Here is a 23,481-nt window from a genome sequence, read left to right as displayed (position 1 = left end):
GCAGTTGAATATACACTGGCCACATCTCTTTTTCACTGATAATCTAATGAGCTGTGTGCTTTCTGTACCCTGGAGAGAGAGACAATGAGCCCTGTCAGAAACAGAGCTTTTGTGCCACGTGTAGTCTAATCCAATTGTTTTCTAGCCTTTAGGGTCTTTATATGTTGGCTTCTGATCCTCACTGTTTATGCCAACAAATACCTCCTCTCTTCTCTTTTTTCAATATAGATGTTTCTGGGGTGCATGGTCACAATATTCAGAGCCACCTTAGGCAACCATTGTTTAAGAGAAAACACCGACTTCCATACACATTTTAAACCATTGTATATGAGCATTATTTGTAAATATTCATTATCAAGGTACACGTGGTACCGCCCTTAAAAAAGTGATTAATCGGGCTTCCCTGGTGGCGCAGTGGTTGAGAGTCCGCCTGCCGATGCAGGGGACGCGGGTTGGTGCCCCGGTCCGGGAAGATCCCACATGCCGCGGAGCAGCTGGGCCCGTGAGCCATGGCCGCTGGGCCTGCGCGTCCGGAGCCTGTGCTCCGCAACGGGAGGGGCCGCAACAGTGAGGGGCCTGCGTACCACAAAAAAAAAAAAAAAAAAAAAAAGTGATTAATCAAATATACAAGAAGGTTTTGAAGAAACATATATATATCAAACTACTTTCCATTTTACTTATTTATTTTTTGACTTTGTCAGTGTATTTGGCTGATGCAATATATTGTCACCACTGGATTAAGCGAGAAGGGTAATGATTACTCAGGCTTTTATAACACTTAGGAATTCACATTACTTCTATATGTAAACTTGGAAAGAGACTCTTCTCCTAAAGGGAGAAAGAATAGGTGATGTAAGCCCTAGGTTTCAATGAACCAACACTCAAGGGCCGTCTCATTTTCATCTTTTCAGGAGGACGGTGATCCAACTGATGGCTTTGCCACTTGGGGTCTGTGTGACCTATTTGTTGCAAGTTAACTGCTTCAAATGTCAGTTTTTCTCACCGGTAAAATGGGCCTAATTATTCATGTCTACCTCATGGAGCTATAACCAGGACCAATTATATGACTTATGTCAAAATATATACATAGTACTTCCAAGATATATGACATATAAGTGTTAAATAAATGTTAACTCTTATTATTATTACTGTCATTTTTGTCATTTTTCTGTCTATAACTAAAGGCTGCCATCATCAACTGTGTTCCCCATGCCTGTAGTCCCTCTACATTCCCACTCTATATGGGTCTATTTTTCTATCCATTCATTCTGTAAACAGCTATGTTCTATTAGAATGTGAGTCTCATGGGAGCAGGCACTGTGTCCATCTGGAGGAAGCAGTATAGATGAGTGGTCAAGAGCATGGTCCCTGGAGCCAAACTGCTTGGCTTTGAATTCTGCCTCTACTACAAATTTGATCAATGGCTTTGGGCAAGTTTCTTAACCTCTTGGAGGCATGCTTTTCTCATCTGTAAAATGAAAGTGATTATAATAGCCAGCACATAGGTTATTGTGGGGCTTTATCGTGTTAATATACGTAAAATAATTTAGAGTAGTGCCTGACATGTAATAAGGCTGTATGTGTCTGCTATGATTATGAGTATCATTCTTATTTTTTATCACTATATCTCTAACATGTAGAACAGTGGCTGACACATAATAGGTATGCAATAAATATTTGATCAATGAATAAACAAGTGCTAGACATTGGAAATACAAAAGATTTACAAGAATGTCACTTGTCTAGAAGAGAACGGTAGGAACCAGTAGAGAGGCTTACAGCTTACTGGAGAGCTCATGGTCAGAAGTCAGGTTCAGTTCCCTCCTGATCCAGGGTCCCTAACCTGGGCTACACCACCAAAGGATTAACTGACACATGGAATTTATATAGCAACCTGAAGCAAGAATAAAAAGCAATGCTACGAGGTATTAAATGACTAAAGTGCTGATTAGATAGTACAGAGAATATGTAGGAATCCAATCTATTTTATTTATTTACATTTATATTACATTTATTTGAATTCCACATCATTTCAGCAGGAACTAACTAAAGAATTGCTTCATAAAAAAATAGGAGCCAAATAAGGATAACCTAGGTGTGCAAAATATTTCCTAAATATTTGAAAACCATTTAAGAGAAGTGTTGCAAAGACCCACTGTAAGCCACTGCCATGAAGTAGTAATTGCTCAGGTATCACAGGCTTTTCTGTCCAATAACAAAAGAGGAGTTGCTGTTAAAGCCGATAACATTAAGGTACTCTTGAACTTGTTCACCTGAAAAGTTCTGTGTTCCAACATTAGCACTCTTTCCTTAGAAAATAGACTCATGTTAAATGACATTTTGATGCGAACAGTTTTTAAAGTGAGAAAAGCCAAGTTTGGTGAAGCTGTGGGAAATGGGGGCTCTCGTATAATTGTGGTCTAAAAGTAAACTGGTTCATGTTTCCAAAGGGCACTTTGGACATAGGTATCAGAGCCCTTATAATAGTCATATACTTTGTGCAGTGTTCGTTTGTATGAGTTATCCTGAAGAAGTCATCAAAGTGGTGTACAAATATAGAAAAAAGTTTATTGCAACGTCATTTATAATAGAATAAAATTAGAACCAACATAAACATGCTTTAGTAAGAGATTAGTTAAATCATTATGTTATAGCCATGCAGCACAGTGCTTTGTAGGAAACAAAACTCATGTTGTTGAAGTACATTCATGTTAGAGGCAAACGTTCACTCGAAGTTAAAAAGCAGGTTCTAAAACAGTGTGTGTAATATGGTCACAGTCGTTTAAAGAAATATATCCATATAGGGAGATTAGGAATAATATTTATTTTCTTCTGTTGTTTTTGTTTGTTTTCTTCAATGGATGTGTATTACTTCTGTAATCACAATCACTATAGCATAAGAAGGACATTTGACCCCTTTGTTCCTTTTTCCACAAAGAGTATTCTGATTTCTATTATAAAATATCGTTTCCTCTTAGAAAAAGGCAGAAGCAACCTTGTTTTTTAGCATCAACAACTGTACCTTATCTGCTTTGGCTAATGCCTTTAATCTATCTGTTCTGTCAAAGTGTGATATAGATACTGGACTGGAATGATTGCAATTTAATCTTTACATAAGTCATAATTTTGTATATCTTCTTGCCTGAATAGTTCTCTTCACCTGCATAGATTTGGCTCTAATAATGAATGTTTTCCCCTTTCAGGTAAACAATTACAGTTTAGAAGAAGTAACACATGAAGAGGCAGTAGCAATATTGAAGAACACATCAGATGTAGTTTATCTAAAAGTTGGCAAAGCCACCACCATTTATATGACTGATCCTTACGGCCCACCTGATATTACTCACTGTAAGTACCACGCTCAGTGTCATCTTTGAACAGCATGCCAGGTTTGCAAAATCGGAGTTCTACAAAGCTTGGCAAAGTCCTCCACTTGCACCTTCACTCTTTGTAGCCTGCGGAAATACTTCACGGGGGTCCTGCACTTGACTCCCCAGCTGCCTTGGAGGCCTTACCTGATGAGTTGTCAGATTCACCCTTATGGAAAGGCTTGATGATGTATGTTATGGACAGTGTGATTACAATAGCATAGGGGCAACACATTTTTTAAATTTATTTTATTGAGGTATAGTTGATTTACAATGTTGTGTTAATTGCTGCTGTACAGCAAAGTGATTCAGTTATACATATATATATATATATATACACATTATTTTCATATTCTTTTTTACATGGTTTATCACAGGATATTGAATATAGTTCTCTGTGCTATACAGTAGGACCTCATTGCTTGTGCATTCTATATATAATAGTTTGCATCTGCTAATCCCAAACTCCCAACCCATCCTTCCCCCAACCCCTCCCCCCTTGGCAATCACACGTCTGTTTGCTATGTCTGTGAGTCTGTTTCTGTTTCATAGATAGGTTCATTTGTGTCATATTTTAGATTCCACATATAAGTGATATCATATGGTATTTGTCTTTCTCTTTCTGACTTACTTCACTTAGTATGATGATCTCTAGGTCCATCCATGTTGCTGCAAATGGCATTACTTCATTCTTTTACATGGCTGAGTAGTATTCCAAGGGGCAATGCATTTTTAAAGTCTGTTTCTCAAGCCCCTGAAGGATGATAGCTCTCATGTCCTAATAGTCTCTCTTCCTAGTTCAAATCTATATAGCCGCAGAGTGGAAAAGAGGGACAGGCAAAATAAACCAGAGATAGCACTGTGCTTCTTCCTGGGGGAAAGGATCTTGCCGTCAATTGGTGAAATCATAATCCTTAATAACTATCATTATAGTTACCTTTACCAGAATTTGATATATTGGCAGGGAAGCCAGAGAAAATTGTTGATCACTATGGCAGTGGAGATGGGGTGGAGGTGCGTGCTTCTAGGGCAACAAATAACAATAAGATGCTCTACTGCGTCCTCACAAAGTCCACTCCTGCATAAGCGCCGTGTTTTCCCCTCTTCTTAATAGGTCAGCAAGAAGATTCTGTCCTTGGGGACTAGATTTAGAAGCAATTCATTGCTTTGATGTGAGTTTAAGGGATAGTTTTGTCAGCATGAGTAAATGTGCTCATTCTGAAATTTTGAGAAACCAATTGTGAGGCTGGGAACTCAGAATGTCTTCAGGACCTGTCATTAATTAGTACTACGGTCTTAAGCAAGTTGTTTGACCTCTCTTAGATTTGGACGTTTCTCTTGAAATTTAAATGTTGAATGATTTTGTTATCTGCCCATTACATTAGCTATTGCTTTTCTTAATGGTGATTCTAAAATGACTTGCCCCAAAATATGTCTTTTTGTCAAGCAAGCAGTAAGATGAGATCAGCCTTACCTCAGGATATGAAAGAGTGTTAACTTTCAGAGTTTTTCAAACTGGATAAATTTAGAAAAATCTGTCTTGAGCCTCTGTGAGCCTCTTCTTGAAGGGCATATAAGATCAACGTCAAAGAGAAAAAGGAGAAAACAAAACTTGCTATTCAGTTCAAGAAATGTGTATTGAGTAATTTCAGTACATGCAAGACACCTTGTAAGGTAATATGTGTGATACAAAGGAGATAAAATCATGGCCTTCATTGAAAGGAAGGCTAATGCAGATATATAAATAGTAGCAATATTTGGCAAACTGAGAGGGATGTACATGCTATGAGACAGGTAAAAATATATGTCCTTTGGGCACTCAAAGGAAAGGGATATCACCTGTCTTCGGAAGATCAGAAAAATCTTTATGCAGAGGGTGGCGTTTGAATTTTATCTTGAAAAATTGGATGAGATTTCGGTATCAGAGATGAGATAGGAGAGAGAAGTTGCAGGTAGCTGGTAGAGTGGAGCAAAGGTACAGATACTGGGGAGAACAGGCCTTATTTAAGGACCATAGGAGATTCATAAGGGGGGATATTGAAATGAGTCAATCTTGTAAGCATGGTGAAAGGGAGAATTTATATTCAATACAGTAGCGGCAATGGAGAGTGTGTAAGCAAGAGAACAGCATGATCAGACCTGGATTTCTCAATGTATAAAATGGATTTTGGGAGAGAACAGCAGCAGGAGACCCAGTTAGGAGGCTTTTCAGTCACCCAAAAGGGGGATGAATTAGGGTGCAGGAACAGAAGAGAAAGGCCAGAGTTAGCCTGTCTGGCATGGGAGTAGAGCATATTTAGGGATTAAAGTCTTATACAAGAACTTGCTCCTAAGAGCCTTCTGCTTTTGATGGTTTGATATTAATTACATGAAAAGAATGCGAGCTCTGCAATTAAAAAGCTAACATTTTTATTTCAATAGAAAATTAATCATTGTTCTGAAAATATAAGTGCTGGGTCTCTCCTCCAGTTTTTCTCTTCACCTAATTATATGAACTGGGCTTACAGATATAACTGTTATTACATCTTTCCAATCCTAAAGGTCACCATGTGCTTGTACATATTAAATGCAAACAAACAGCAACTCCCTCCTCTTGAAGGATCAGAAAATTCTTAGCGGGTAGCAAAGCCTTTCTATTTTTAACAGAACTGTAGCATGACACATTGAATCAGCCACATAACAGATTTCTTTTCTTTTCTTTCACCCCTTAGCTTATTCTCCACCAATGGGAAACCATCTTCTCTCTGGCAACAATGGCACTTTAGAATACAAAACCTCCCTGCCGCCCATCTCTCCAGGAAGGTACTCACCAATTCCAAAGCACATGCTTGTTGAAGACGATTATACCAGGTCAGATATGCTTTTGGTTAATTGGGTTTGCGATCATTACAAGGAAGAAATTGCATTTGCCTAACATGGCAGCTGTTGCTTCTCAGCCCCATTCAAACTTATGATAGTCTCACCTCAAGTGGAGATCTGCCAAGACTTATAAACATGTGTCATTGTCATCTGTTGGAAGCAAAAACCACAAATTCTTTGTGGAGAGGTAGTAATAGACACACAACCATCACTTTGCAATCTGTTAGAACTTTCGATATCTAACAACATTTGAGCTTTACAGCTATACTGTAAGATAGGTATCATTACTCAAAGACAGAAGATGGTGCTGAGGTTCAGAAAGAAGGAAGTAGCGTAGCAGTATGTACGAGTCCCCTTGTAACCACATATCTGGTTCGTAGAAGAGTCAGAACTGAAAAACTCTGGGGGTTTTTTTAACTCTAAATTCCATGTTCTTGCCACCAACAGCTACACACAATTCACTGGAACTGAGGCTTCAGTCAGTCCTCCCTCGAGTGCAGTAAATACAGGTGGAAAGGAAAGGAGTGAAATTAACTCCAAATGGTTTGAATTGAATATATCTCAGTCTCAAAGGGGAACAGCACAGGATTTTAGGACACAGCACAGAACCACATGGCTAACCCCACAAAATAAAACTACGTTTAGGGCTTCCCTGGTGGCGCAGTGGTTAAGAATCCGCCTGTCAATGCCGGGGACACGGGTTCGAGCCCTGGTCGGGGGAGATCCCGCATACCGCGAGCAAGTAAGCCTGTGCGCCACAACTACAGAGCCTGTGCTCTAGAGCCCGTGCTCCACAACAAGAGAAGCCACCACGATGAATAGCCCACACACCCCAACGAAGAGTAGCCCCCGCTCACCGCAACTAGAGAAAGCCCGCACGCAGCAACAATGGCCCAATGCAGCCAAAAATAAATAAATAAATAAATTTTTTTAAAAAACTAAATTTAGCTGGCATGCCTCTGAAAAAGTCAGGTCTGACAGTTCAGAGAAGACCAACTTAGTTTACATCATGGTCACTGGTCAGGATTAAGTAACTTTTGGATGATGAACAAATGAATGAATGAAGGGGTGGATGAATAATAGGAAAGGTACATTTTTTTCTTTTTTATCTTTAAATGTTTTTGTTCCAAAGTAATGCGTGCTCACTGCATTTGGTGAGGTAATGCAAAGATTTTCAAGAAACAAATATCTCCCTCAAGCCCGGCAAGGTTCCCAGTGTGGCATTCTGGCTTGAACCGTGCATACCTTTTCTGTGTTCATACAGACGTGTACAAAGCATACTCAGATGTAGGTGGGGCTTGACATTGTTTTTACAAAATAAGTTTGTATTTTACACATTGCTTTGCAACTTGCTTTTCTCATTGAGAAAAACTTTTACCCAAAGTGAGATTGCATACAGATATGTACACTTTTTTTCTGAAAATGTTTGTGTGGAAAAGCGATACAGATGGATCCTTTAGTTTTATATCCTGCCTGTCTACTAAAGTCATTTGTCAGCCTTTAAAAAAATTGAGGAGACTTCCTGCTGCTTAACTTTCCTTGCTGGTGCCCGTGTGTGCTTTGGTCTTTTCATTCCTTTCCTATTTCTTTTTAAATGATTAAGCATTTTCCATTTATTTTGCAATTTCAGGTTTGCTGAAGTGGCTTGTTACATCTTTAGCCAAGGAATGGAATGTTTAGATGCTGCAAATGTGCATCTGTGGTTTAAATCAAATATAAACCTCTTCCTACGCTGATATGTCTAATCTCTCTGCTCTTAATTAAAATGAAGGCTGCAGCAAAGATAATCCTCATGTTTCTCTAAAGATTGTATAAATATAACCACCTTTATTCACCAGAGCAATAATCTATTTGCTCTCATCCTATCACCACTATTTGATAGGATTTTAATTTGAAGATGTCATTTTATCTTACTAGGCCCCATAGTGAATTAAAATTTATTAAACCCCATTCATAATCCAGGCCCTTTGCTAGCTGTTTCACTTACACTATCCTTTTAATCCTCCCCAAAACACAGAAAGAAGGGCTGTCATCCCCATTTTAGAGATGCAGAAATTGAAGCTCAAGGAGGTTAGGGAATTTGCTTGTGGGCACACAGCTTTTAAGTAGGAAAACTGGGTGCCCTGCCAGCTTTAAAATTCTGGCTAGGAAGAAACATGTTAATTTTCTCCTTATTTTTAAAATGAAAACCAAGTCATGTAAAACTGTTCTCATCGTAAAAAAAAAATATGTGGCTAGAAAGGGACCCAAGAGTTTTGATGAGCCCTGAAGACAATTAGATGCAGTCTGAGACATACTTTTACCACTGGCTGACTGTGTGAGCTTGGGCAAATCTTTTTTTTTTTTTTTTTTTTTTTTTTTGCGGTACGCGGGCTTCTCACTGTTGTGGCCTCTCCCACTGCGGAGCACAGTCTCCGGACGCGCAGGCTCAGCGGCCATGGCTCACGGGCCCAGCCTCTCAGCGGCATGTGGGATCTTCCCGGACTGGGTCAGAAACCCGTGTCCCCTGCATCGGCAGGTGGACTCTCAACCACTGCGCCACCAGGGAAGCCCTTGGGCAAATCTTTTAACCACTGCAAGCCTCAGTTTCTTCATCTCTACAAAGGGGAGAGTAATCAAATCTTTCTCAATAGGTTGTTGTAATGATTAAATGAGATAATACCTGCAAAGAACTTATAACAGTGCCTGATACATAATGAATATTAAATGAATGTTATCTGTTTGCTGTAGGTATACTCATTATAATTCTCAATCTACCTATTCACATGGAATATTTCAGATGGTGTCTGGGGAAGAGATTTCATTTCTTCCTACAGTGATATGCCTCAGTGTCTTACTTCTTGCCTGCTTCCTTCCTTGCTCTCTGACAGGACAGTCTCATAACTTTGCATAAAATCTTCTGAATGTCTGGTGCCTGGGAAAGTTGTGAAATAAATTATATCAGTTTACACACACAAACACACAGACACCTCCCTCACATCCTCACCACCGCTGTATCCTCTCACAGGTGCTCTGTGCTATAAGTCATTACCACAGGTCTCAGAGATAAATATTTTCTGAGGCATATTCATCGCATTATTCATGAATATTCACTGAATACATCCTACTAGACAGTGGGTACTGCAGTAGAGATGCAAAATGGAGTAAGAAACAACATCTCTAAGAACTATCAAATTGGGACAAAAATATACGTGGAACCAGTGGACCCCCCAGTACCTATTCCTTGATGATGCAGACCCCGTCCATGAAGTTTCCCATAAAGCCTATATGTATATTTTTAGTCCTGAGATTTTATACTTTGGTGTCAAAATGGCCTTTCTTTTATGGTAGTCAATGGCAGTTACTTATTATATCCTAACCTAGAAGATGAAAAGTTGGCAACTTTATATTAGTCCTCATTTTTTAAATGTAAAAGTACTGTAAAATCCCAAAGTGTGGGAACTACTAACAGAAACAAACAAAATTAGATCAGTTTAGCGAAGTGCTCTCGTGTTGCCCTAGCAGAGTTCCCCAGCACCAGAGAGGCACGTAGTAAATATTTATAAATAATTTTTTTGAGTCTTCCTTGAATGCCACAGGAAAAGCCTATGACATCAAATAAAGTTTTAAAGAGGAGATAACTCTTGTGTTTGAGCTTGAAAAAATGTGTAGGCATTCATCAGGGAGTCAAGAGATCAAGAAGGGGACTCGTGGTAGGGGATAGCACATGCGTACTCAAGGAAGAATGTGAAATAGAATAAAATGAACACAACTGTTATAGTTTGAATACAAGGCTCATAAAGAAAAATGGTACCTACCTTTAAGTTGTCTATTTCTATCCTTTCTCTCATCTGCAACCTCGTCATAAGATTGGAAATACATAGAGTAGTAAAAACAAAAAGATCACTGCTATGCGCTATTACGCTAAGTGCTTTCATATACATTATTGCTCCGATATTATTTATATAATATTCTTAGTGTTGATTTTTACAGGTAACAAAAATGAGTTTAAGTAATTTTCTCATATCATACAGCAAGCAAATAGAAGAATCAAAATTTGAATTCGGGTCTGTCTTCAAAGTCCTCACCCCCATCCCTCCAACCCACCATCTCATACAGTCTCTTTCTATGTAGAGATGTTGGGTAAAGGGGATTGGGCTTGTATCAGGAGGCTGGTACTACCGCTTACCACCCAGATAACCCTGAACAAGTCATTCAATCTCCTGAGTCTTGATTTTCTCATCTGTAAATTTGGGTCCTCAAATTTCCTCATGGAATTGTGAGGTTTTAATGTGATAATATGTGTGAACGTTGTCATCTTTAGAGAGCTATATAAAATTATTATTATCCTAAGGTGCTATAGTAGCTTACCTTTGGGGCCTACTTTATATTTTCCTAAAATAATAAATCAAGGGAATGAATCTTTAATGATGGGACTGGGGCTGACAGGGAAACATTTCTGTGAAATGGGTACCTTCCAACAACCTATAAAATTATATCAAATTGGCAGTCTTTTGTTCCAAATGTTCATAATATTTTCCTATCTTCCTGATTTATATTCATTTTTGTTGGGAAATACAGTAAGAATTTTAAAAAGAGTCTTGATTAGAAGAATGCTACAACGGCTTACCTAGAATTGTTTTAAATCTCTTTTACTATTTAAGGAAATGTGTACCGAGTAAGCTGGGAAATTTTGTTTTTCCTCAATTTAGAGAAAGGAAGCCTAAACAAAAAAGCCTTGGATGAAATTCTCTTAGTAGAAACTCTACTGAGGCCCTTATAAATCAAAATTATTATTATGTAAATACTCTGGTCGTCAATTTTGGGGAAGCAAAGCTGTTACAATGATGCTGAGATGGTTTTTTGGCTCATAGAATTATAGACTATCAAATTTGGAAGGGCCATAAATGACTGTAGAGTCTAATCTTCCTCCATTTGATGGGTAAGAAACACGAGGCCTAACATGATTTGTTGGCTATCCCTAGGTCTCACAACTTGTGAGTAGTAAAATCAGATTTAGAACCCGTGTCTTCAAACACCCAGTCCAGTGCTCTTTCTATTTCTCTAAGCTGATGTTCATTGTTTTATGATGGAGTAAGAAGCTATAATCAGTCAGTGATCACCTGTGAGCAGTGCCCACTTTGTACATTAGCTGCAACTGTGGATCCCCTCTCTACTGAGCCAAGTCTTCCCTGGTCACCTAGAAGAGATGCAAACCACACACCCTCACTATCTGGTTAAGTATTCTCAGGATACACAAACAAATCATTGATACTAAAATGAAACCAAAAACAATTGAGGATGCAAAGTACAATTTCTCTTTCAAGATGTGGGGACTTAATTTCCCAAATTATGAATGCGATAAATGCTGTTATGAAAGCCAAGGGTCTTAACTATCACCGTGAGCAATATATTTCCCAGTTTTAGAAACCAAGTTCACCTGGCCCTGAACTTATCGTACCCAGATGTCTTTCTAACTGGCTCTATATAATGTTCCCTCACATAATTTGGTTGAGCAAAAAGCAAAAGCCGAATAAAGTCTCAAGAAAGATTTCTCGTCTCCAGAAACTTTCAAGGACCACTCTAAACTGTGACTCTGATATTCAGTTTGACTCCCTTATTACTAAATAGATATGAACCCATCAGACTAGAGTCTGCCTCCCCTCTTCTCTCCCCAAATTATAGAACATTAGTTTACTGGACATAGTATCTAAAATATATTCTAGTTCTTTTCTCTTTCTCCCATTCATTCATTCATTTACCCATTCAGTGAATATTCAAGCTTCTACCATGTGTCAAGCACAGTTATTAGCCACAAAATTACAGTGGTGGGCAAACCAGACAAGGCTCTGGCCCTTAGGGACTTTACATTCTAGTGTATTGAATAGAAGATATATAGATAAATGAGTTATAGATAAAAAGTGCTATAAGGAAAATAAAATTGTATGATATGCCAGAGACAGAGTTTGGGGAAGAGAACAGTGTAAAGGAGGACAACCAGGGAATGTCCCTCTGAGGAGATAGAATATGAGCTGAGACCTGAATAAAAAGAATAAAATTGGTGATATAAAGATCAGAGAAAGAACATTCCAGGAAGAGGAAATAGCAAAGCCAAAGTCCCAGAGGCAGAAATAAGTTTTGTGGGTTCCAGGAATATAAGGAAGTCAGGCTTGGCTGGAAGAGATGAGCTAATGGGAGCATGGCAACAAATTAGGTTGGAAGAGTCAGCAGCCAGATGATGTGGGACTTTGTAGGTAATGATGAAGAAGTGTAGGTTGAATTTTAAGTGCATTGAGAATCTATTAAAGGGAAGCAACCAGGAGAATGAAATTATCTGATTTATGTTTTATGAAAACAAAAACCCTCCTGACTGGTATATGGAGCAGGTCAGGGACCATTTGAAGAAACAAAGGAAGAGATCATGACAGCTGGGGCCGGGGGAACAGGTGGCAGTGGAGGAGAAGAGGGGCACAGGAATCTGAGCTAGATTTTAGAGCTAGATTCAACAGCCGTCTTCCACAGGAGGGACAGGCCTGCTTCAGTCAGGCTGATCTACCACTGGCCATTTCTACGCTTTTTATTCGCTGTCGAGTAAGCTTTCAGAAACACCGTAAGTGTTTGCCACTGTTGTTGTTGTTTTCCTTGGTGTTTAACTTTGTGGATCAGAACTGGTTAGAAGCTAAATCACTGTTTCGCAAATATTGCTACCCACATGCCCTTAGGCTTTGAAAAAGGAATTTGTTCTCCTCAGGATCTGGGGTAGAACATGAAGCTTTCTGTGTAAGCATGAAACATACAAAGTCTTATGTTTTGTCATAAAATTTTGGGAGATATCCTTGTTTGCTTTAATGTGGAAATATTTTGATTAGAAATTTAATTGTTTTTATTCGAAGTCTTAATGTAAAGTTAACATACCAGATGGGTTTTCTGGGGATACTAAGTCCCTGGCAAATACCATAAGCCCCAAGTTGCGGGTGAATACCCAACTCTGAGAAGCACTGAGCTAAATGACACAAACATGCCAGTTATTAAATCTGTGCTATAGAAACCACCTCTTAATTGTATCTCAAGTTTTGTGGTCTCTGTTAGGGACAGGTTCTCAAAGGATCAGTCAGCACTTTCCATCAGTGAAGTCTGGTCCTGTTCTAGGCTCTCTTCTTTTTAACTTATATTTAATGACTTAAAACCGTTTCTGGATGAACTGGAAGGTCCTTCTTTTGACACAGGGAAGAAGTCTTTTCTTACCTGCCATTAACCAAGTATAGGAAGAAAGAACTGGGTGTGCCCCAGGCAGACAACTGTGCCTGCTTTAGAATCGGGATCTGGACAGCAGAGTGTTCAGGTGGGTGTGCCCTGGAGCCACCCTGCTCAGGGTCCTGCCTCGACCGCTTCCTGGCTGTGTGACCTTGGGCAAGTTATGTAACTGTGCTTTGCCTCCGTTTTCTCACGTTTAAAAGGAGCAGAGTAATACTTCCCACCTCATAGGCTTATTGTGACAAGAAACTGAGTTAACGCATGTAAAGTTCTTAGAAAAAAAGTAAGCACTTGATAAATGTTACCTCTTGTTAATACCATTTAAAACAAGGATTTAAGATGAACTACTCCACAAATAAAATCATTTTTTGGTGGAATGGAACTGTAGCCAACAAGGGTATGCAGATGCTCAGACAAAATCTACATATAAGTTTTTTTCAACTAATTTATCTCCCAGCACACCTCAGAATATTGTATTACAGGAAGTCTTATAGTCTTAATGCTTTATTAAGGATCTTTATTTTTATTAACACAATGAGTATCTATCACCCTCTTCATTGAAAATACAATATAGGATTCAGTGGAACCAAATATGATAAAAACTAGTCTATCAGTCTGGCTTCTGTGGCCAGATACAATTATCCTCTGGATAATTTCTTGATTTTGCCATATATTATTCATAGTAGCACTCAACAACCAACACCATGTAGCTTTTCCCTCAAAGAAATTCTGCCAAGTATGGCATCAGACTCCTCACAGCGTTTGTAAAGGGCATTATTGAACTTAACCAAGTCAAAGATTCATCAACAGTGTCTCTCAGTTATCTGTTTTGCTCTGTGCTGCATGCCTGATTTCTGCAGTGGGGATCCCGCCTGGCATTATAATACCTGGCTTGAAGCAAAGGATAGTAATGAGAAGGGGTGACTGGGACAAAAGGGGTGAGACAGATGGAGGATAACCCACTTAGTGGAAGCCTCCAGGGGAGTTTTGTCTTTATTGATGGCGGCTCCCCATAACCATTTAGGTTTACTTACATAAACTGTGAGGCTTGATTGATAGAGCTATCCTGCTAGAAACAGAGAGAGTGGGTATGCTAATGGGGATGAATCTTAATCAAAGGAGGATATCCAAATATGTATTGGAAAACATGTTAAGCTGCTGTTTGTTGTCAGGGAAATTAATTTAATGATAGGAAAAATGAAACCGTAATGGGAATTTTAAGACAGCCTTTTATAGGTGTATATCATTTTGTATGTACCTAATAAATTAACCAGACATAAACATACAACACTAGGCCTTATAGTTTTATGGAAGATGGTTATTGCATATCTATGACTATTGTTATTATAGATGTAAAATTCAAATAGATAGTTGTTTAATCAATGCTGTATTACATTTTAATAGAATGAATTTATCCTTGGCCTCCAGGGCTGGTTGAGACCAAAAAAAGGGTTAATGGTGGGCAATGGAAAATTTTGGAGGCATCACGTGTAGAAGCAATCGACTATTAATTGACTCCAGGCCCCTTAAACTGCAAGTTAACTACTACCACAGCACAATGTGTAACTTATTTCTGGCCCTTATCTTGTGACATTGAAACAGGGTGTATATTATGATCCAAAACAAGTAGACAAAGCCTCTTCCTCTAGGAGTTTGTTTTCACATCCAGGTGTCAATAAAGTAATAGTAGACAGAAGACAGCTGGTTCTTAATTGTCCACATGTGGCGTGTGCTTTGAAAATTATCCAGGACAGCACTGCCATCCCTGAGGGACTCCTTCCACCTCCTGTGGCGTTTGCTACTGTGGGGAAGGCTACCATGTTAATGGGAATGTTTGCTTTAAGAAAATGTAAGAAAATCGTGGCACACAATTATTGCATTTCAAAGACATATTCTTATATAATATAGACATAAATTTCATAAGTTTGGGGTTGCATCATTCACTTTTTCTTCTAGTAATTTCTTTAATCTAGATAATGAAGCAAGCTATATCTGAGTAAACACATCTTAAAAATACTGCCTTCATACATTTTCTCCAGACATCCTTTTCAATCTTTAATCTATTTCTTGCCCCTTTTATTGCTTTATACCCCTCTTCAACTGTTTCTCTCCAAAAAGTGTTAATATTTTCCCTAATTGTAAAAGTAATATGTATTTGTAGAAAAGTTACAAAGTAACAAAAATATAAAGAAAAACTCACACCACAGAGGGATAATCATTATTATTATATGATACATTTCCACTAAGTTGTTTTTCTACATATAGTAGGTAGCAAAGTTGAGATCTGAATACAGTTCAGTCTGGCTGCAAAATCCATATCCTTGACCCCTCTAGCAAGGGTCACGCAGTTGGTGTAGAACAGGATCAGGATTCAAACTGACTCCAACGTCTGGCTCTTTTTGCTGTACTGCATGGGTAGCAGTATTAGTTTTAAGATTTCTAGAATCTTCTCTGTGCTTCAAATTAGTCTCTCTCTGGTTTTTCTTTTGTCCATAAAGGTAAAACTAAAGTTTTATGTCATTGCTTCCTCCCAGCAACACTTACAACCTGTTCAGGGGAGGCAATCTGTTTTGCTCAGAAAGAAGGGAGGCCTTCTGCATGGTGCACTACCAGGTGGGGGGTCAGTGAGTCCTTAATGCCTTTCATTCCGGCTGTAACACCAGACCCCCTATGGTTGCTTTAATGAACATTTTAAGTCCTTCCTGAAAGAACTTAGCTGTCCCCGTGAGTATATGTGTCTCTGAGTATAAACATCTAAATATCAACCCTCATCCTAGATCTCGTTTTAAATTAGATTGACCTTGAAGTAGAACCATGTGAGTCCTTTATTATGCAGACTGTGTCCTACATGGAAACTCTGTCCGCTGAGCCAGTATTGCTCGATATTTTGTTTTATGTTTTTTTCCCCCTAATCTTTTTCTAAAGTCTCATTTACCAGGTTCAGACAGGGGAAGAAGGCAGAATGAAAGAGCTGAAATAAACGTGATAGCCAGAGATTTCAAAGCCAATTATGTGAGGCCTTGCTCTGCATGTAGAGCAGAACTGGTAAACCCTGATAGCTGTCCAGTACTGCCCAGATACTTTCCTGTTTCTCATTTAGTTCCTATAACACCATACAAAATGAGCAGAGAGATGTTACTATACTTCTTTAACAGATTGAGAATCTGAGATGATAGAGATGCCAAATTTCCCCTGTAACAATAGAGAGTAAGTGGCAAATCCAAAACCCAGAGTCCAGAAGCAGGGTGGCATCTTGGTTAAGAGCTGAGATTTGGGATTCATAATAACTTTGGGTTCACCACTTACTAGCTGTTTGACATTGGATGAGTTATGTAACTTCTCTGTGCTTGTTTCCCCACCTATGCCTATACCATGGGTTATTATTAGGATTCAATGAAGTAATCTATGTAAAACAATTGGAACAGAGCTTGGCACAAAATAAGCTGCATTCAGGTTAACCGTTATTACTATTATTATTATTATTAGTCTTGACTTCTAGTCCAGGACACCATGGTGATTATAGGACCAGTTGCAGTTATTGATAGCAGTGCTGGTTGGAGATGGGGCAATGAGATTAGGAAGTGAACAAAAGGGAAATATGCTTCCAGCTAGCCTAATAATACTTAGACTTATACTATATTTACACTTGCCTTAAAAGGGCAGATTTTGAGACTTTATGTTGATTTAGTGATGTTTCCTTTATATTTCAATTTCTTTTAAAATATATAGATATAGAGAGAGAGAGATCCTAATTAAGAAGACTTTATTCAAAACCAAGCCTAGGGCTTCCCTGGTGGCGCAGTGGTTGAGAGTTTGCCTGCCGATGCAGGGGACACGGGTTCGTGCCACCGTCTGGGAAGATCCCACATGCCACGGAGCGGCTGGGCCCGTGAGCCATGGCCGCTGAGCCTGCGCGTCCAGAGCCTGGGCTCCGCAACGGGAGAGGCCACAACAGTGAGAGACCCGCGTAAAAAAAAAAAAAAAAAAAAAACAAGCCTAACTATTAAAGTTATATAAAAAGAAAAGTCTGTGTTAAAGAAACTGATTTTTTTTTTTAGGTATTTTTTTTGGCCGTGCCACACGGCTTGTGGGATCTTAGTTCCCCAACCAGGGATTGAACCCGTGCCCCCTGCAGTGGAAGCTCAGTCTTAACCAGTGGACCACCAGGGAAGTCCCTGATTTTTAATTTGAAAACTCTAAAATTAAAAATTCTAGAATGTTAAGTAAACACAAATATATACTTTTCCAAATACTCAGATTTACTATGCAGGCATCCTAAAACTTCTTAAGTAAATGGAGTGATTGCTTTTGCATAGCTTCATGATTTGAGCACAGAAATCAAGTATATGCAGAGCAACACCTATGATGAGACTTCCCACTTCCCAAGGGTAGTGTTAATTCCACGGCTTTACTGTACAACACCAGTCCCCAACTTTTCTGGCACCAGGGACCAGTTTCATGGAAGACCATTTTTCCACACACATGGGGTGGGGGGATGGTTTCGGGATGATTTGAGTGCATTACATTTATTGTGCACTTTATTATTATTACATTGTAATATATAATGAAATAATTATACAACTCACCATAATGCAGAATCAGTGGGAGCCCTGAGCTTGTTTTCCTGAAACTAGATGGTCCCATCTGGGGGTGATGGGAGACAGTGACACCCGAAGTGTGTGGCTTATGTCCAGTCTACTCCGTAAGATGCAGCTTCATTGTCACTTGCCACTCACTGATAGCGTTTTGATATGAGTCTGCAAGCAGTTAATTTATTATGGTCTCTATGTAGTCAAACCTCTCTGCTAATGATAATCTGTATTTGCAGCCACTCCCCAGCACTAGCATCACTGCCTCAGCTCCACCTCAGGTCATCAGGTATTAGATTCTCATAAGTAGCGCACAGCCTAGATCCCTCGCATGTGCAGTTCACAGTAGGGTTCGCGTTCCTGTGAGAGTCTCATGCCACCGCTGATCTGACAGGAGGCGGGGCTCAGGCAGTAGTGCGAGCGATGGGGAGCGGCTGTAAATACAGATGAAGCTTTGCTCGCTCGCCGGCTGCTCACCTCCTGCCGTGCGGCCGGTTCCTACCCCGGGGGTTGGGGACCCCTGCTGTATAACATTAAATTGGACCATAGATGGTTGGATTAAGTTTCACATACAGTATGTATGCAAATCCATGTAATGCTGAGTGTAGCTCTGATGACGTTATGCTGAGTTTAAAATCATGAGGACTAAAGGGAGATAGGAGGAGTTACAAGTGAGGAGGAGCTCATAGGGAGAAGGTGGTCTCCCCAGTTAAATCAAAGTAGGATCTTCCCAAGAACCACTGTGTTCTGTAGCTGAGAGAGAAATATTTGGTTAAATTCTGCTTACAAAAATTAAATTTTATGTATCTCACTGGTGAAATAAAGAAGAGTAGAACTCCTTACCGTCCCTTGGAAAAAGAACTTAATACTTACACTCTACAGATCTAATATTTATCAGCTGAATATTACCAAGTCAAAAAAATTTAAAGCAATACCTGTATTGTATAGTACTGAAAGAGACGATGCAATTCAAAATGTGACTACTTCATAACTCTCTCAGAAAGAAAAGGTCTACCGTCTAAAACTAGTTCCAAACTCCCACAACAAATCAGTCACCTGCGAAACCTTTGTAAACACAGAGTCCTGAGTCCTACTCCGGATTTACCGAATCTGTGTGTCCAGGGATAGAACTGGGATATTAATATTAAAAAAAAAAGAAAAGAGGCCAGAAAGCTAGCTGACTGTTTTTCTGCGTTATGAGGACACAGCAAAAAGACAGCTCTCTGTAAACCGGGAAGAGGTCACTTGCTAAGAATATGACCATGCTGACACCCTGATCTCAAACTTCCAACCTGCAGAACTGTGAGGAAAAAAAAATGTCGGTTGAGGCATCCAGTCTATAGTAGTTTGTTCTAGCAACCCAAAATGACTCAGACATTCACAATGAAATATAGACAAGCATTCTATCTGCAAATTGGAGGCAAAATATCCTTATAGGATCTATATTTTGAAATTCTGTCAGTAACTGGATTTTTTTAAATGCATGTAGCATTGCAAAAATTAAATGTTTCCATAATTTAAAAAATAAAAAGTAAAATAAAAATAGAACAAAAGCTCTCACAGATGATTCTGATGCAGGCAAGTTTGAGAACCACTGACTTGAATTCATTATGTCTTTGACTTCAGAAAAATCATATTACCAAAAATAAAAGCAAAATGGAGCACATTAGAAGAAAACATGGTCAGGCGTTTCTCCCATAGGATGAGTTTTTATAAAAACATTGGGTGACACTAAATCACTGACAATACTAGTGATAATATGCCCAAGAAAGGGCATTGCCCCTGAGCAAGAGTTAACCAATCACAGAATTTGTTCAATGATGCTTAGATTTTACAATTAAAATTTTAGAATTTTTATTTAAATACACCTATAGCAGATATGCATTTTACTTTACAAACACATGTGTTTTAAATGGCACATGACTTTATTTTCTTTAAATCAAATTACACCTGATAGTAGGGCCCTATCTTGCCTACTTCTCCTCTTAAAGTTCTTCCTTGGACATCAATCCTTTAGGACCTCAGACTTTTGAAGAACAAAAACTTGGAAGAGCATTTCTTTGGGAAAATTCTGCTTTCCCTCCTGTATCACAAGTCTCCAGTGAGCCAAGGGAATATAGTCAAATATAAGTTCATTGCACTGACAGAATAGCTGCTTCAAACTTGGGGAAGAAAAAACATAGTAAGTTCCAAACACAAATTAATATTTCAATAAGTTATCCTACCCCTCTCCTTTATTATTTACATTGCTTTAGAAAAAACAGGTTATGTTAGTCAAATTCAGATATGCCACTACCCCCTTTTATTATGAAACAAATGTTATATGTCATAAATGTTAAATGTTATAAAGGAATCTTTGGTACTTCTAGGTCCCTTAAGTACACAGCTACCATCTTACAGCAGACCAGACAATGTCCTTATGGCTAAATGCATATCTGAGTCAGGAGTAGCTGTTGATCATCTCATGGACCTATCACAGATGCCAATGGCAAGAAATTAGAGGCTGTGGGGAGGTGAATTGAGATTTCTAATCCAATTTCCGTACCCCCATTAGGCTGCCACTTAAATACCTTGAGTCTCTTGTGTGTAACTACAAGCTTCTTATAGGAACCCATTGATTTAGATGCTTCAGTAAACACAAGAGATTCAACAATGCAGACAACCACCACATACACTGTTGGCAATTCTTATTTTGCTTTACGTTTTCCCACTTAGTATCCTTCAATGAAATATTGCATAGTGAACACTGGAGTCAGAGAGACCTGCCTTCAAATCACGTTTTGACCACTCCCTCATTGGTACCACCTTATCCTCTCTGAGCCTCAGTTTCCTTATCCAAAAACTATAGGTAATATCCACCGTGAAAGTCTGTTGCTATGAGGATTAAAGGTGGTGATGTATGTGACCAAACAGTGACTGAGAAATAGGGATTCTCTGCTATTCATAATAAACTTATATTCAACCATTTTCCTTCCCTACCCCGCTATCCCCAAAATTCAATTCCAAAGCTCAAAATTCAATTCCAAAGCTCAGGAAAGTCATGTAGATTTATCAAAATATTTCATATGAAGACAAAAGAGAAGATTATGGAATGACTTTTAAGCTCTATATTCTGCATTCCACCTTGCTGGCACTGAGGTGTCCTGAGCTAAACTGAAAACCTATGAAGTCCACTGGCTCTTTGATGCTCTGACCATTACTTTTCACTGTCTCTTTCTTTATTATGACCCTCGTGTAGTTTTGCTGCATGATATCCATCTTAGTTGTGATCGGAATGTATCATTCTAAATTTTCTCCCTTCTGCTGAATCTCTTCCAGATTGGTTAGATATGGTAGATGGAAGCCTTCACTCTATTGATAATCTTAGAAAGAAAAAGAAAAATCTCCTCCATCCGGTTTCACTGCTGTATCTTCATTTCAGTAGTTCATTTAAAAGCAGCTTTTGCTTCCATTGGATGTACTGGTCTAGTTGGGATTTCCCAAAAGAAGCAGTCTTGTCTAGATCCTCCTTATTGACCAGGAGTCCTCTTTGCAGATGGACTTCAGTGCCAATTATCTCATCCCTCTGGGTGTTTTGTGCTCTTACTCAGCCTGCTGGAAATACCTTGGACAACAGCATACAAGGAGAGATCTCTTATTTAAAATTCCTCAGAGCATGAACAAGAGGTCCGTCGGTGTGATTATCCCACAAATGTGTTTGGCAGGGAGGGTGGGGAGGTTTGGGAAATGATGAGAATAGTCTGGTGACTGTGGAGAATACAATTAATATTGGCTGAGTTCTGCCAATGTCAAGCATTCTGATAAGTCATTTGGATACTTTTTTTTCTGTTTATTTTCACAATAGTCCTGTCATGTACTATCTATCACAATTGTGCAGAACTGAAAATCAGAAAGATGAGGTAACTTGACTAAATCTGCACAGCTGATAGGTAGGAGAGTTGGGACTCAAACTTGGTTTGTTTCACTAAAATGTGTTACCACCTAGAATATTAAATATTCATAAAATTCTTCAAATATACCTAATCCCAAGATTTGAGGGAGTTTATTTTGTCTATTAAAATAGAAACTCTGCTATAAATGGGTTCATATGCTGTGCGTTGCCATATTTTCAGACATATCTTCCACTTTTCCCCTTCGTGCCCCCGTGCTCCAACCAGCTTAACCAGATAACTAGCTTTACCAGCCTCCCTGACTACTCTTGCAACCCTCGACCGAACATATGCTTCCCTTAGCCATCGCCATCCTTATTTTCACATGTCCAAATACTATCCATTTTTCTCGTCCCAGCTCCAATGATGCCTCCTCATAAGATTGTTCCTACTTCTTTCTGCAGGATACCATTTCCTCTTCATTTGAATTCCCAATACAGTCTATCCTTCCCCACCATCACACGTAGCTGGTTTTAGCCTTATTTGATTAAACACACACACACACGCACACGCATACGCATACGCACATCATCTCTCTAAGACAAAGTGATGCTTGAGAGAAGAATCTATGTTGGATCGGATTTTTATCTTCCACATCATCTAGATTCATACATAAAAATAGAACACAAATATAGTTATTTATTGAGCCCCTACCATATGGCAGTGATTATTTAAGGCTTTGTATATTGCATCTCATTTAATCTCCTAGCAATCCTATAAGGTAGGGCTTAAGGTAAAGCATTTTCTGGATAAGGCAGCCAAGATTCAATTTAAGTAATTTCCCCAGAGTCACACAGCTAAGTAAGTGGAAGAACAGAATTCAAACCCAGATTTTGTAGTCTGAAAGCTCATGTTCTTTCCACCATGTCCATAGCCTCCCTGTATGGTTTCTAAGTGTGTAAGTAGATGTTAAATGAATGAGTAGGTGCATTAGTAAAAAGACTACAGTTGCTGTAAATGTGTTTTAATTGTCATCATTTCTATAAAAGGATCCTAGTTAACACATAATTTCCCTGAAGTAGACTAAACCTTAACTGTAATCTTTTTTTTTAAGTGTTTTTATTTTTTGTTTTTTCAAATGACCAGAAATTGAGTTTATTCAGGAATAGTGGAGGAACTGCAATTAAGAAACACATGCTGTGAACCAGCTCCAGTGAGTCCCTTGAGGATTAGGGATGGGCTGTATTTATGGACAAGGAGTGCAAAGCAGGGGGAGGTCCAGCCAGAGTCCCAGCAGCAAGTTCATTGGCTTGAGGATGGGGATGGATTCTCGGTGTAATCGTCTTAATATTGAATATATTTGTATAACTCAAGACATATGAGATTCTGACAAATTTAAATAACAAATATGGTGATATCCATTAAGCCATGCTGTTAGTCATAACCAGTTTTCATAATGCTACATTACCACTCTTATAATAACTTGTTAGTACCTATACATCATACAGAAATAAAAGTTACTCATTATTAAATAAAAATTAGCCCTATAATGGGAAAATGTAT

General features: G+C 38.9%; 1 protein-coding gene across 1 annotated transcript in view; it reads left to right on the top strand.

Moving 5' to 3' along the window:
* DLG2 (discs large MAGUK scaffold protein 2) overlaps positions 1-23,481 on the top strand; it is an 812,204-nt gene that overhangs the window by 288,815 nt on the left and 499,908 nt on the right. The window contains exons 7-8 of the mRNA XM_060157866.1: positions 3,204-3,348; positions 6,080-6,218. Coding sequence (XP_060013849.1) covers positions 3,204-3,348; positions 6,080-6,218 — 284 coding nt within the window. The remainder of the gene's footprint in view (positions 1-3,203; positions 3,349-6,079; positions 6,219-23,481) is intronic.

The sequence above is a fragment of the Lagenorhynchus albirostris genome, chromosome 9 (genome assembly GCF_949774975.1).
Source record: "Lagenorhynchus albirostris chromosome 9, mLagAlb1.1, whole genome shotgun sequence".
Taxonomy (NCBI): domain Eukaryota; kingdom Metazoa; phylum Chordata; class Mammalia; order Artiodactyla; family Delphinidae; genus Lagenorhynchus; species Lagenorhynchus albirostris.
Note: the sequence above shows the minus strand (reverse complement) of the source record. Positions and strands in the feature narration are given on the sequence as shown.